General features: G+C 64.1%; 1 protein-coding gene across 5 annotated transcripts; it reads right to left on the bottom strand.

Annotated features, from left to right (window-relative positions):
- Window positions 1-637: 637 nt before the first annotated feature.
- On the bottom strand, window positions 638-13,324 carry SPINT2 (serine peptidase inhibitor, Kunitz type 2). Of its 5 annotated transcripts, none has more exons than XM_073322324.1 (8): window positions 13,192-13,324; window positions 5,668-5,838; window positions 5,154-5,213; window positions 4,022-4,072; window positions 3,400-3,603; window positions 2,937-3,107; window positions 2,637-2,678; window positions 638-2,416 (listed from the first exon to the last, which is right to left on the bottom strand). In XM_073322324.1, the coding sequence occupies exons 1-8, from the start codon at window positions 13,307-13,309 to the stop codon at window positions 2,250-2,252; spliced, it is 984 nt and encodes a 327-aa protein (XP_073178425.1). In that variant the 5' UTR covers window positions 13,310-13,324; the 3' UTR covers window positions 638-2,249. The 5 variants fall into 5 exon arrangements, with proteins under 5 accessions (XP_073178425.1, XP_073178426.1, XP_073178427.1 ...); XM_073322325.1 differs by having other exon boundaries at window positions 3,400-3,561; XM_073322327.1 differs by having other exon boundaries at window positions 2,359-2,416; window positions 2,861-3,107.
- Between the last annotated feature and the right edge of the window lie 1,563 nt (window positions 13,325-14,887).

The raw sequence follows: 14,887 nt of genomic DNA, 5'->3' as shown, positions 1-14,887 counted from the left end.
CCTCGTTTCCATTTTATACCAATGCTCCTGCCCGTCCCCCCCAGGGAGCTCTGCCCCCCCCGCGCCCGGTGCCACCCCCTGCTCTGCCTTGGACAGACACTGGTGAGTGCACCAGGAGCCCTGCAGCAGCCCCCCCAGCGTGTGTCACAGCGTGGCACGAGGCCCCTGCCCACAAGCTTCAGCCAAAGGGGCCAGGTCCGAGGCTGGCTTAGCTCAGTGCCCACCCAAAGCCTGGCACAGGTTGACCTAGGCTAATCCAGCACGGTGCCAGCCCTGGGCATGTGTCCCTTAGCAGCTGGCTCTGCCCTGGGGGCCAGTAGCCTGGGCAAGACAGACGGACTCCCGGGGCTGATCTCCCTGCTCTGCATGTCACTGCAGCTGGACGAGTTGTGTGGCCCCCCGCCCTGGCCCCCAGCCTGGGCAGGAAGACAACGGCCAAGGCTCGGCCCCAACTACTCTCGAGTCCCCCAGCGCTCAGGGGATGGGAGAGCGGCTCCTGTCCTGGGGGGGGGGGAGTGGGGAGGAGAAAGTCGGCTCCTGTGCACTCAGCTTGTCTCCATTAAAGAACCCCAGCGGGTGCGACGCTCACAGGTGTGTGGGTAGGGCTGGGGCCCAGGCAGGCGCAGGAGAGGAACGGTTTCCTTCTTTCCTTTATTCAAAGAAATCTCAGTGTAAAAAACCAATTTAACAGCTAGCCCAGCGAGCTCCACGCCCCACACTGTAGACAGACTGCCAGCGACAGGGGGCTCAGACGCGAGAACGGGCCCTGCCCACCCCCGCCAGTACCGGGAGCCAGGGGGCTGCGGCGGGCCCAGGTGCTGGCTGGCATCAGACACCGAGCGGAGGCAGAGCTGGAATGGGGGAGTGAGTGCCCCACGGCCACAACTCGCTCCAGGGACCCAGCCCAGGGGAGACCCAGCCAGAACGGTCCCTGGGGTGTTTCAAGGAGGTTTATGCCATGGAAAGGCATTGGAGCGTGGGCTGCACTGAGCTCCGGTTAGTGCCAGCCACTGGGAGCACCCTGCAGGCCAGAACGGCCCTGCTCTCCCAGGGACGGGGCGCCCTCCCTGGTATGGACTTGCCCATGCCCCTATTGCGGCTGCCCAGCCCACGGCTGCAGAGCCCTGAAGAGTTAACAGGGCCTAACACACCCACTCCCTGGGAGCCCAAGGGGCAGGCGGCCCATCTCTCAGCCCTGCAGCCACAGCTGCTGGGCTAGGGGGGCCTGGCTGGGCCCATGGGAGGACTCGGCTCAGACACTTGCTAGGGAAGCGGGGGGTGGGGAAGGGAATATACCCACAGGGCAGTGCTGGATCCCTCCAGCCCAGAAACTTCCTGGCCCCTGTTGTTATGCCAGGTTCAGGGCCAGGGTTTGAGTCACCCACCCCACCCACAGTGCTGCCACCCTGATCCCATGGCACCAGCGTGCCTGGAGCCAGGACAGGTCTGACCAGGAAGTTACAGCCAGCATAGTGCCGTGCCGTGGGGCAGGAGCTCGGGGCCTGCTAGGCAGGGGCTGGGCGGAGATGGGGTCCCCCAGGCAAATCAGCTGCTCAGTGGCAACAGGAGGCAGAGCGGAGGGGGGCGGTTGGGGACTGGGCAGGCTGCTCACAGAATTCCAGACCCCCTGCCTGTGGGGCACCCACCGTGCGTTTATACCTCCGACGCTCACGACGCCCATGCCGGGGACATCCTACCACCAGCTCCCTGAGCAGCCCCGCAGGGCGGGACCCCCAGCGGCTGCTCCGCACTTTAGGGAACGGGGCCCCACAGCACCCCAGGCAGGCATGGGCTGTGAGCGGCCAGCACTCATGGGGATCTGGCTATTTAAATCTTTCCCAACCAGACAACCCCCCCCCAAGATTATAAAGGCTGGTTAAGCAGAGGAACAGCACCAGAGCCCCAGCGAGGCCCTGCTGGGTGGGCAGGTGTCTGAGACCCCAGGTGTCTGCCACTAGCAGTTTTCACAGTAATTATTCTGGTAAAAAAAAAAGTTTAAAAAAAAAGTTTAAAAAAGTGGAACCAAGGACACCAAAAAGAGCCCTTGGTGCAGCGAAGGCCCCGCCCATGTGGCCGGGGCACAAACACGCAGCGGCTGCTGGCGCGGGGAGTTTATAACCCAGGGATATTCCTACAGACCCGGCTCGTGCCGGTTCGAGTCACCCTCTCCGGACATGTGCCGCTCTCTGCTGTATACACGCGGCCAAAGCCCAGCGGAGCAGGGACAGCCCCTGGGCCGGCGCCCGGCCTCACAGCGTATAGGCATTGCTCATCAGGTACTCCTTGTCGTCCAGGGGGCTCCAGGGCACACTCAGGGACAGCTCCTGGCTCCTCCTGCACAGCCAGACGAAGAAGACGACCACGGAGCCCAGCAGGACAGCGACGAGGATGGCCAGCAGCACGGCCAGGGCCACCGCTGTGGGGAGGAGAGGCCCAGTGAGCCGCAGCGTTCGGAGCCAGACCCCTCCCGGCACAGCCTGAGCAGAGCAGCAGGGGCCAAGGAGTGGGGAGACCCCAGCTGGAGCCAGGGCCAGCTCTGCCCACGTCCCCAGCCCCAGGCCCAGGGCGGAGCCCAGCCCGGCCACGGGGATCCCACCCAGACCGCGTGGCAGACAGAGCGCTCGAGCGCCGCTTACCTCTGGTGGAGTGAACGCCCGGCTCCGGCCCCTCAGCACCCCCTGCAAGCGGGAAAGGCGAGTTGAGACGGGCTGCGCCCTAGACGGCCCCTTTCCTGTCTAGCCCCCTGAGCATCTTCCAACTCCCTGGGTCAGCAGCCAGCTGAGGGCCCGGCCCAGCGCCCCACGCAAACCGCAATCCCCAGGGCCGTGCCGGCCAACCCAGAGCTCCGCCAGCCCCCTACCTAAACCCTGCCTCGCTGCAGGGAGCCGCCCAGGGGGGGCCACGAGCGGCCCCCACGGAGCAGGCACCTCCCTCACCCGCAGCCCCACGGCACTGGCGTAGGCACAGCTCCTCCTGCAGGTAGTTGTTCTTGTTCCCCTTGCAGCCCCCGTAGACGAACTGCTTGCAGGCCTGCGCAGCCGGGTCGTAGTACCAGCGGGGGAAGGCAGCGCGGCAGGGGCCGGTCAGGCGGGGCGCAGCACAGGACTCTGGGGGGGACAGGTCAGCGCATTAGCACAGGGACTTGGCTCCCCACTCCCTGCCCCACAGCACCAGCTCTGCCTTACAAGGAGGCGCCCACAGAGGCCGGTGAGCCAGCCTGCTCCTACCCCCGCACTCCCCCCGGCGCCAGGAGCCCCGGCCACGGCCCGTGCGGTTTGATAGGGCAGGGACAGAGGTCGCCCAGGGACTGGCCCCGGCTCCTCGCCCTTTGGCACGCGGCGTCGGGGTGTCAGGAGGGGCAGGCCTGGGACTCAGAGGCCCACACCGGACCGCACTCACCTGAGCACCTGGCCAGACACTCGGCCTCACTCAGGTAGTTGTTCGGGTTCCCTCCGCAGCCCCCGTAGGTGAACTGGCGGCAGGTTTTGGACTCCACGTCGAACCACCAGCGTGGGAAGGAGGCACGGCACAGGCCGGTGGCGGCTTTGGCAAGGCAGCGCTCTGGGCACAGGCAGGGCGAGGGAGCAGCGTTAAAGCTCTCGCCTAGAGCAGGGGGGCACGGTTATCCCCCGCCCCCAGGGGGTCCCCCCCCCAGCAGCCCAGGACAGAGGAACCGCTGCCCCAGCAGGACCCGGCTTGCTTTCCCTAGGCTCACACACTTGGTGCATCGCCCCAGTGGGGTAGGCTCAGTAACCCGCCCCCAGGTCACCTGCTCCAGCCAGCGTCCGTCCTGCCACTGCAGCAGACGGACGGACACAGCCCCCGGAGCGCAGGGAACCGAGCCCCTTGTCTCCGCTCCTGCCAGCGCCGCTCGGATCTCCCCGCGAGTCGCCGCTCAGCGAGGGGGCAGCGTGACCAGTTCTCCGGACACCCACCCCCGGCACGTGGCCTCACCGCCCAGCCCATGGGGCCCCGGCCCACGGGGCAGACGAGCCTCCCCAGAGGCATGGAGAAACGTTACCTTCGTAGGTGAAAGTGTTGTTGGCCGGCTGGACGCGCCCACGGGACTCCTCTGGGACAGAGAGAGAGAGAAAACAGGCATGTCAGGGCGGTTCGCGGCAGCCGATCCAGCACCCAGAGCTGCTGCAGAACCAGCTCCAGGCTCCCTTTGCAGGGCAGGTCCCTACTGAGCCCTGCAGCCAGGTGCACCTCCGTCCTTCCAGGCCACCGCCCCCGTTCTGCAGACAGGCCCAGGGAGACTCACGCCAGGGCACAGGGAGGCAGGGCAGAGCCAGCAGTCTCAGGCCCTAGCCCAATGCCCTAAGCACGGCCCATGCGCCCTGCTAAGGAGGGGCGCCAGGTGGCTTTAACGCCCCCACTCAGCCCCAGAGCACCAGGCTGGATGCTGCAGAGCCGCGGGGGTCACACGGGAGCAGCCTGAGGCCGATGGCGGCCGTTGCAGATCGTTCTCCAGCCGGTAACTCCCGCAATACCTGGCCACTTATTCAGACTCGGGTGGGGTGGGTCCTGCCCCCACTGTCCAGGCACAAGGTTCCCAGCCCTGGACGCAGCCCGGGACTCACCGCAGGGCAGGAGGCAGCCCCCGGGGGGAGGAGACCTCAGTGACCCTGGCCTGAGCATTCTCCCTGCCTCGGGGGGTGGGGGAGGAAGGGGGCAAGAGCGGGGCTGAGGGGCTCCAGAGTCTGACATGCAGACCCCCGCTCTCAAGGGAATGGGAAGCCGGAGCCAGGGGGAACAGCAGCTGCCAGTCACTGGGAAGGGAGGGTCGAGCCGCCACCATCAGTGCCCACGATCCAGCTCCACACAAGCCCTGGGCTAAGGGGAACGCCAGGCCTAGACGGGCTGCAGGGCTCACCAGGGCTGGGCCGCAGTCAGCAGGGTGCTGAGCAATGCGCCATGAGATGTTCCTGGTTCACCAGAAGGGCACATTCCTGGCAGCTGCTTATCTCAATGCTACGCAAGGGAAAGGCGCCCGTCCCCAGCAAGGAGCCACTCAGCATGTCCTGTTTATCAAAGTCAGGGCTGGGAGAGCCCTAAGAGGGCTCTGTCCCAGGGTGGGGAGCAGGATTGGTCCCTACAGAAGAGCCAGAAACCCCTGCCCTCCTCCAGCGGCAGGGGCTCCTGATGCTCACCGTCTGCACTCTGCACAACTCTGTGGCTGGCCTGCGGAATCTCGTTCACGTCCTCCCCATCTGGAAATCAAGGGGGGTTAACGTCAGGCCTGCGCTGAGAGCGAAACGCGCAAGCCAAGCATTCCCCCTCCACTAGGCCAGCCTGCTAGAGGAGGCCGCGTCAGTGCCCGTTGGCTATGGGTACCGCACCTGGCGATCTATTGCCTTGCAGCCGAGCTTGGGGTTCCCTGGAGCCAGGACAGATTATTGTCCGTGACACAGACTCTCCTGAGTCCCAGCCCCTTCGCCGCGAGCCCATTGTGCCTCTGAGCAGCTCAGGGGCGAGAGACGTTTCTTCCCTAGTCTCCTTCTGCTCCTGCTCGGTCCCCAACCCTGCCTTAATGCTCCCTGCCTGGCAGGCGTGTGCTGCGGCCGGGCACCCCACAGCCCCCTAGACCTTCTGCCAAGCTACGCAGCAGCCAGGCCACACGAGGCCGCAGCCCGAAACGACAGCGGGACCCCCCCGCGCACTCACCTCCGGCCGCCACGCACCTCGCCCGGCAGTCGTCCTCCACCAGGAAGTTGTTGAGGTTGGCCCCGCAGCCGCCGTAGGTGAAAGGCTGGCACGCCTGGCTTGTGGCATTGTACCACCACCGCGGGAAGGCGGCCCGGCACTTGCCCACCACCTTGGGCAAGAGGCAGAGCTCTGGAGACGAAAGCAGAAGCGTCTCAGCAGCGGTAAGCTCACGTTTTGTAAGCGCCCGACCCCGCGGCACAAACCGGACCCAGACGGGCCCTGCCCCGAGCGGCCGGCAACCTAAGCACAGCACAGACGGCCCGACGGACGGGGAAATCTACAGACAGCTGGTCAGCGCAGCAGGCCACCCGCGCACTCAGCCCACCCAGCCAGGCGTTAGTCGGCGTGGCGGGTAAGGAAGCAGCCTCAGCTCCTCCCGTGGCCAGGAGAAAGTCCGAAATGGCAGCTTGGCCGAGAGGACACTGCGCGGAGGGGGCCCCCCCTCGGCAGCCATCTAACCACTGCAGAGCGAACGCCGCTCAGACCTGTCCCGTCCGCTGGGTTTGGCAGCGGTTCTCAAACGGTGGGTCGGGACCCGGTTTTAATGGGGTCGCCGGGGCTGGCGTTACACGCGCTGGGGCCCAGGGCAGAAGCCCGAGTCCCGCTGCCTCGGGCCGAAGCCCTGGGTGGCGGAGCTCAGGTTCGAGGCCCCCCAACCGGGGCTGTAGCCCTTGGGCCTTGGCTCTGATCTCCCCACCCAGGGCAGTGCGGTTCGGGCATCTGCACGTGGTGCAAGCGACGGCCTGGGATGCCAGGCCGAGAACTGGGCCAGAGTGTTGCAGCCATTGCTCTGCCGGGTGGAGCCCAGTTTCTTCCCACAGCTGCAGGACCAGGGCTATGGCGGGCCGAGAACCCCAGCTCTCCCCAGGGCTGCCTGTAAAGGTGAGGGGCTGCCCCCCCCCGCCCCGTGTGGAGCCCCCAAAATGCTTTCTGGTTTTCACAGCACTTCTTGCAAAGCAGTTTCTAAATTAGACCCTCCAAGTGCTTCCTGGTTCCAGGACTGGTTCCATGGTTGGTAAACAGGGATTTAGCAAAGGCCTGGCAGGAGGCCGAGGGGAAAGCAGGATACGCTCAGAGAGGCTGTTCGGGGTTTGCCCGCCCTCCTTTCTGTGTTGTTTCAGGTGGAAGCAGGTCTCCTCCGTTCCCCACCCCGTCAGTGTCTGGGCCAGGTCCGGATTAACTCTGTACCCGAGGCGCCTGCATACAGCCAGGGGAGCCTTCTCCCAAACCAGCTAGCACAGCGGGAGGGCAGCCTTGGGGCCACAAGCAGCGCTCAAGCCAGCTCTCCAGCACCTTCCTCTTGCTTGGAACGAAGCACAGGGGTGTCAACCCCCCTTAAAACGGTCAGACACGCAGGGCACCAGGAGCCAGCAATGCCTCCACAGCCAGGCCCCTCCCGCCTGGCCAGAGCCAGACTTGTTTACAGAAATCCCCATTGCGCAATCCCAGCTCCAGCCCCTGCGCCAGGGGCTGCACAACAGGCCGCCAGCGCGGGAACAGCCCTGAGTGACCCAGATGCAAACCTGACCAGCTTTCTCCCACAGAACCGTGACCCCAGGAGGAGCCGAGGTCCCGGCCTGTTTACAACGCACTCCTCCCACAAGGGGCAGGGAGGCTGCCAGCTAACAGTCGCTGCATTCCCAGCTCCTGGGGGGGGGTCCCCATAAAAACCCCTTGGCTCTCCGTGCATCAGAACTCACTTCCCCAAGTGCCTGCTGCAGGCTAAGCCTGCTGTTCTCCAGGCCCACGGCCAGCCAGGGGGTAGCCAGGCCCCAACGGCTGTCCTTTATTTTAACCCTTTCAGGCTTGAGCCACCATAAAGCAGCAAAGACTCAAGCCCAGTGGCCTCCCCCCGCCGCTTTGTAAGTCACCTTTAAAAGGCAGGTAGCAATGAAACAAGTCTCCGTGCCCAGCCCCTCAGCCAGTGTCCCTGTCCCGGACCCCTCAGTCCATGGGGCTGGGAAGAGGAAGGAGGAGTTAGAAAACAAAGGGATCAAAGCAGCTTTCCATGTCGACCTATTCTGCCAGACAAGACAAGCCCCTAATGCAGCTCCCAGGAAAGGCAGGTAAAAGCCTCCATGGGGCCCCTGCACCAGCCCTTCGGCTGGTTGATCAGGGAGCCGGGGAGGGGAGGAAGCTGTGGGAACAGAGGCTCGAGCCTCCCATGACTCCTCCAGCGCGGCGAGTGCCAGGAACGCCAGCTGCCAGGCAGGGCAACTGGAGCCCCCCCGAGAACACCGGCGCACCTGTTCCTGGCACAAGCTATTCCGGCCAGAGCCTTCGGTGACCCAAAACAGGCTGGACTGGCTTTGCCACCCGCAGTTTCATTCTGGCTCACGCCCCGGAGCTGCGGCTCTGCAATAACCCGAACCCCCGGACGCTCGGTTTGCTGAGGGTGCTTGCCACCATTATTTACATGGGGGTAGCATCTCAGAGGCTCAGTCCCAGACTAGGCCCTCTCCCCCCACGAACCAAGAGACACCCCCTGCCCCAAAGCAGTCCCCTCCCAGGGCCTGATCCAACCCACTGGCCTCAGTGGGCTGCTGGCTCAAGCCCCTGGCGCCCAAGCCACGTGTGTGAGGTCAGAGAGGTGCCCTTATCTGTGAGCTCGCTCAGCCCCCTCCCTACCCCGCTGCAGCTCACAGTGGAACAAGGCAGAGAGGCAGGAGACATGGGAAAGCCCCGAATCCCTGCTCTCTATGGCCCCTCTCAGCAAGGGAGCCGCAGTGACACTTTGTGCTCCTTGGTGGCGCTGATCGACTAAAGCTGCCAGGGGCTGGGGTTTGTTCAATGCACCAGAGCTCACCAGGCCGGCATCGTCCTCTCGGCACACGCACTGCCCACTGCAGGCAGGGCCTGAGCCAGACGTGCACTCGTTTACTTCCCGCTGCCAACAGGAGGCCCACCTCCAGTCTAGACAATACCGAGTTCCTCCCGCTTTCCTTGGAACAGAGGGCTTCATTGAGAGACGGAGCTATGATTCACTCCACTCAGACACAGGGAGGGGCGGGGGGGAGACAGATGCTGTGAACCTGTTTGCTCTGCTTCTGTTCGCTGAGGGTTTGTTCTGTAATCCCAGACACGTAGGACCTGAGAGAGGAAGTTCTGAGCCACCGATCAGACCGTGACCTCCCTGGGCCAGGAACTGGGTCGCCCTGTGACCCACTGGTGTGGGCAGCTCCCAGGTGTGTACAGCGCCTGGCACAACGGGGCAATTGCAAAGAATAATTCTAGCCCCATCAGAGGCCACTCCAGTGTGCCCACCCAAGTTTAAATGCAAGTTGCTTCCTCCCTGCCAATGGAGAGGCGGGATTGGAGTGAGTATTTACCTGCTGGAGTTTCTCACATCTCCACTACACCCCTCCCCGCCCCTCCGGAAGCAAGTGACCTGCCATTGGGCCGGGCAGGGACCGGCCAGCAACTGAGACATCACAGCCAGGGCACGCAACAGCGTAGTTACCACCTTGGTGTGACCCCAGCACACGCCCTCCCCAGCCAGGCCACCGTGGTTTCAGGAGACCAGTTCACATCGGCCTCATGACTCATGGCTGGCGCACGCATGGCTGACGAGCCAGGGGAGGGTCACACACCAGGTTCCAGAGGAGCTGCCAGCCCCGTGGGCACCATTTCTGCTGCCCTGAGCCTTGTGCAGGCGTTTAACCCAATCCAGAGCGGGCATGAAGCAACCCATGTCAGAAGGGTGGCACTTTGCACCTGTCACGGAGCCCCCGGGCGATACTCTGGGCCTGCTCCCCATGAAGCCAGGCAGGACTCTGGGGCAGTCGCCTTCCTGGGAGCAGCCTGTCTTCAGGACACACAGCTCACCCGGCTCCAACTTCCTGGGTCTGACCTCGGAGCATTCAGCATCCTGTGCCCCTCCGTGCGCTTCCCACAGCGAATCCGCTCAGGCAGGGTCCTGGGGAAGCCAGAGGGTCCTGCCCCCCAACTCCGCAGCCAGACGGGACTCTCAGCCAGCCAGTAAAACAGAAGGTTTACTAGACGACAGGAACATGGTCTAACACAGAGCTTGCAGGTGCAGAGAACAGGACCCCTCAGCCGGGTCCATTTCGGGGGGCAGTGAGCCAGACATCGTCTGCCCTTCACTCCATGTCTCCAGCCAGCCCACAACTGAAACTCCCTCCAGCCCCTCCTCCTCTGGGCTTTGTCCCTTTCCCCAGGCCAGGAGGTCACCTGATTCCTTTGTTCTCCAACCCTTTAGCTCTCACCTTGTAGGGGGGAAGGGCCCAGGCCATCAGTGGCCAGGAAACAGGGTGTTGGCCATTGTCTGTGTCCAGACCCCTGCACACACCTGCCCTCTAGGGCTCTGCAAGGATCACACACCCTTATCCCACCCCCTAGAGACTTAAGAACTGCCTAGGGGAAACTGAGGCACCCCCACACTATTCAGAGGAAACAGTAAGAACAGTCCCACTTCGTCACACCACCGTGCAAACAACAGCACAAGGAGACTCAGACCCCCCCTCCCGCACTGAGTTTCCCTGCCCCAAGGACAGAAATCGAGCTGCCCTGGCCTGGAGAAACACGGGAAATAACCCCTGAGCCATGGACGTCTCGCACGGGAGGAAAGCGCTGTGCAGGGCACAGAACAGCAATGGCGCTAGCTCTGGAGATGCAGCCGCTGCAGGAGAGCCTCCTGGCCTGTGTTCGTACGGCCCCTCCCTCGCACACCCGGCCCCTCCCTCGCACACCCGGCCCCTCCCTCGCACACCCGGCCCCTCCCTCGCACACCCGGCCCCTCCCTCGCACACCCGGCCCGTTCTCAGCCAGCCCTTAGACACTCCCATAATAGATGCGGTTAGCAGTTTTAACAGCCCTTTGAGTGCAGGAGGGTGACCAGCTCCCACCCCACGTGTGTGAATTCAGCATCCCACAGACTGCACGTGTCCAGTAACAATTGAGGCTATCCCCTGTGATGCTCTCACACTTCGGCCTCACCGGCGCCCCTCTGAAATTCTTCAGACAACCCTGAATCGGCAGGTCCCGAGTCTCCGGACCACACGGCCTCAATGAAGGGCAAGTCCCTTCATCTTTGCCACCCCCCAGTTTTAGCTCTGGGGAGCTATCGCGTTCCCGGGGCCCCTCTGTGTCTCTGCACATTACACCCTCAGAACAGACTCGTCTACGGGGGGAAACCGATGCCATTTATATCTATTTAAAAGCCAAGTCCAGTTAAACAGTGCGAACCCGTGTGAGCACTTGGGTTTCCTCTCGCTGGCGGGAACAGGGTTAGGTTAAGCAGCAACAAGCTGTTCTTCAACCCAAATCGGAGCAGCCACCCTGAGGGTTGCACCCGTTTAACTAGCCCTGTTTAAATTCACCCCTTGGGTTACACCGGTGCAGGGTGAGCTCACCCGTGGGAGGCCGGGGCCCGCAGAGCAGACTGCGCTCACCAGGAAGTTGTGTTGTTGACAGGGTGGAGGTGGGGTGGGGAGAGGAAGCTGCAGAAAGCTTCCTGCTGGAGGCCAATGACCTTCAGTCGGCACAGTCAGAGCAGCAGGGCAGAGGAGCCATCTTTACCCCGCGGGGGCTGGTTCTGGGTTACAGAGGATTGCACGGTACACCAGGGAAATGGCAGCGACTGGCACCCTCTTCACCTGTGAGCCCCGGTTCCGCCCCAGGGTCTGCGCTGCTCGGCTCCCCTGCAGCCTGGGCCTTGGCGCCCCTCCATGGCGAGCTGCCTGGGGCTGCCCTTAGCCGGATGTGACTGGCCCAGGTAACCTGATCCTGGCTCCGAGAGCCCCGCCAGCGTCCCTTTCCCTCCAGCCCCTCTAACAACAGTTCTGGTGCTGACAATCCCTAGTGTGGGGCGAGGCGGGGAAGGAGGTGTCTTGCGTACCCCAAGTTTCGCTTCACTTGAACACTTGCTTACAAAATCAGACACAGAAATAGGGACGTGTCCCAGCACAGGAGTACTGAACAATTGCCGACTTTCTCACTTTTACCATATAATTATACAGTAAAGCGACTGGCCTATAAACAGGGCACTTACATTTCAGTGGATAGGGCACAGAGCAGTATAAACAAGTCATTGCGTGAAATTTTAGCGCGTACGGACCGTGCCAGGGCTTTTCATGTAGCCTGTTGTAAAACGAGACCAGTCTCCAGATGAGTGGACGGACCTGGCACCCCCCAGGGTAAGCACACCCCCGGGTGAGAACCACTGCGGGAAGTGACTAGAGGGGAGGGCAGGCACTCTCCTATTGAAACCTGATCCCATCCGCCTCCAGGGATGAGCAAGGGCGTGAGAATGCCCATTGCTAGAGCCCCTGCCCCAGGAAAGGATAGCCCAGAGACAAGGTGGGGGAGGCCATCTCTGTTACCAGCTTGGCTCTCTCACCAACAGCCGCTAGTCCAATAACAGACACGACCTCACCCATTGTCTCTCCAATATCCTGGGACCCACAGAGCTACACAGAGGATACTCAGCCCAGTGGTGAAAGCACAGGGTGCGGGGGTCAGGACTCCTGGGTTCAGGTCCCAGCTCTACTACCCCGCCTTAGGGACAGCAGACCAGCTCTTTGGGTCAGGTGGCACCTTCTTGCTTTGTTTGTACAGCCCCTTGCACAGCGGGGTCCCAGCCCACAGTGGGGCAGCGAAGGGACCTTACAGGAGGCCTAGCCTCGGTAAAGAGCTTTGAGACCCTCTGCCAGAGAACGCAGTGTAAAGGCAGGGGCAAACCTCAGTGAGGTGCAGCCACTTCTGGGGTGGGAGGGCAGCAGGCAGAGGGGACCCTTTGGCCAGGGACACGAGCGCAAACACCCTGCCAGTGCCCTGGGACTCAGAGTCCGCTTCCGGTGGCTGTTAGGGCTCCCCCACCCAGTCGAGTCACTCACACACCCGCCATCTGGCTGCACAGCGCCAGGGAACATCCACCACCCTGCCAGGTGGTTCTTCCAGGAAGCCTCACCAAGCCGGGGTGGGCTGGCTGGTGTGCGAACCCCCCACCCCGGTGTCAAGACGGGCTCCCTTTTGCTGGGGACCCCAGCCAAGGGAGGCTCCCGCGGCCCCCGGGCGGGGGCAGGGCAGGGGGTGAAGTCCCTGGCAAAAAGCCAGGCCCTGAAGGACATTGAACAGGTGTTAAAACCCCAGCAGCAGAGCTGGGGACTGGGGGAGGGGAAGCGATCCACACCCCTGGCTACAGCCCCAGGGTTTGACCCGGAGGCTGCCAGGGCAGCAACTGGGGTCACACGCCCCCGCCCCACAGTCATGGGGAGCCAACGAGCAAGGCCCCCCTTCGGCCTACACCCCTATCCCCACAGGGCTCCCCCCATCTCTCACCCATGCTCCCAGATCGCACCCCCACATTCTCCCCAGGGGGCCCCCTATGCCCCCACTTTCCTAACGCCCCCCACAAGTCTTCCCAGCGCACTCCCCACACCCGCTCAGCACCCACGCCCCTTATCACACTGCCCCCGCCCCAGCTGTGCTCCCAGCCCCGCCCCCAGGTCCCCCCGGCCTTACCCGGCGGCCCCGGCGCGGGGCTCCCCGCGGGCTCCCCCGACCCCTCGTGGCCCCGGACCCTGGGGCCGAGCGCGGCCAGCAGCAGCAGCATCAGCATCAGCAGCCCCGCGCGCCCCATCCCGCGAGCGGCTCCTACCGACTGAGCCCGGCCCGGCCCCGGCCGCGCGCGTCACACAGGTGAGCTCCCGCCCCCCCGAGCGAATACCCAATCGCAGCCGCCCTCACCTGGGACGCGCCCCCCCGCCCCCCTGCACGGGGAGGCCACGCCCACTCGTTTGCATACGGGGCGGGTTCTTCCCCACCGTCCTGGCCGGCTGGAGGCGGCGGGAGCGGGAGCGGGTCCGAGCCCGGGCGGGGGGCGGGGAGGGGAGATCGGGGGACTGCGGGTGCCGGGGGAGGGGCCGCGCGTGGGGGGGGGGGCTGCAGCGCCCCCCACCCCGGCAGGAGCTGCCCGCGGCCCCGGCGGCTCCAATTTGTGCCGAAACCCCACAAATCCAGAGGGGGCGAGTCTATGGCCCCCACGTGCTGGGGACCGCGGGGGGACCCCCACCCCGGGGCTCTGGGTCCCGCCCCCCAGTTCCGCAACCCACCCCCAAACTCCAGCCCCTCCCCAAAGCATGTTCTGAGGGGAAATGGGGTCTATGGCCCCCCCGTGCTGCGGGCTGCAGGGGGACCCCCACCCCAGGGTCTGTGACCCTCACCCCAGTTCTGCAACCCACCCCCAAGCTCCAGCCTCTCCGCCCCTCCCCAAAGCGCCGCCCGGCCTGGCACACCGCAGCACCCAGTCTCAAGGTGCAGGGCTTGTGGGGGGCTCCCGGGGAGTGGCTGCCCCAGGGCCCAGGCTCCAGGCGGGGTGCTGGGGTGAGGGAGGCCGGCAAAGAGGGCCAATGATTGACTCGGGCTCGGCCTCTGTGTCGAAGCGGGACTGAAGCGGGACTGTTCTTAATGTTTCCTCTGAATAGTGTGGGGGTGCCTCAGTTTCCCCTAGGCAGTTCTTAATTCTCTAGCTGGTGGGATAAGGGTGTATGATCATTGCAGAGCCCTAGAGGGCTCTCCAGGCAAGTCTAGCTGGGCCTTCTGTCACCATACCTAGATCTCCCCTTCACTTGAGATCCAATCTCCACACGATTCAGAGGAAACATTAAGAATAGTCCCGCTTTGTCACAGCCTCCTCCTGGGGTTAGTGCCGTGTTATGGCTCTAACACCCTCATTCGTAACCCCTCCTGCCCCCGCCCGGAATCACACACACACCTGCCCCAGTGGGAGCCTGGCATGAACTGGGGGGCTCACGCCCCCACAGGGCACCAGCCCGGCCAAGCTGCTGTATCCCGGCCGGCGGCCAGTCGTGGGCAAAGAGGATGGGGGTGGGGGGTGGGGGATTTTCCTGGCACAGGAAGCGGGTTTCTTGTCAGTGTTCTGGTCTGGGAGGTGCTTTTCCCTGCGGGTGCAAGGCCAGGCACCTGTTCGCCCTGGCTGGCAGCCCCCCTCGGCCAGGGGAGAGCCCCGGGGCTATGCCCTCAGAGCCGTGATGAGGTGTGTTTCTGCAGAGCCTGGGGCCTCAGCCACGAACCCGGCCCTGCCCACACCAGTCCCTGCCCCAAAGAGGGACCTTACACACAGCTGCCAGGGCTGCACCAAAACCTGGCCAAGTCTCTCCCCTCGGGCCTGACAAAGCCCCTTTAATTCAGGCTATTT

This window comes from Lepidochelys kempii, chromosome 23 (genome assembly GCF_965140265.1).
Source record: "Lepidochelys kempii isolate rLepKem1 chromosome 23, rLepKem1.hap2, whole genome shotgun sequence".
Lineage (NCBI taxonomy): Eukaryota > Metazoa > Chordata > Testudines > Cheloniidae > Lepidochelys > Lepidochelys kempii.
Note: the sequence above shows the minus strand (reverse complement) of the source record. Positions and strands in the feature narration are given on the sequence as shown.

Bases quoted from the DNA above. Each gene is read 5' to 3' on its own strand.
- SPINT2 (XM_073322324.1), bottom strand. From the start codon at position 13,309: ATGGGGCGCGCGGGGCTGCTGATGCTGATGCTGCTGCTGCTGGCCGCG. The intron at 5,839-13,191 runs GTAAGGCCGGGG...TTTCGTCTCCAG, and splicing joins CCCCGCGCCGGGGCCGCCGG to AGCTCTGCCTCTTGCCCAAG. The intron at 3,108-3,399 runs GTGAGTGCGGTC...TGTCCCCCCCAG, and splicing joins GTGTCTGGCCAGGTGCTCAG to AGTCCTGTGCTGCGCCCCGC.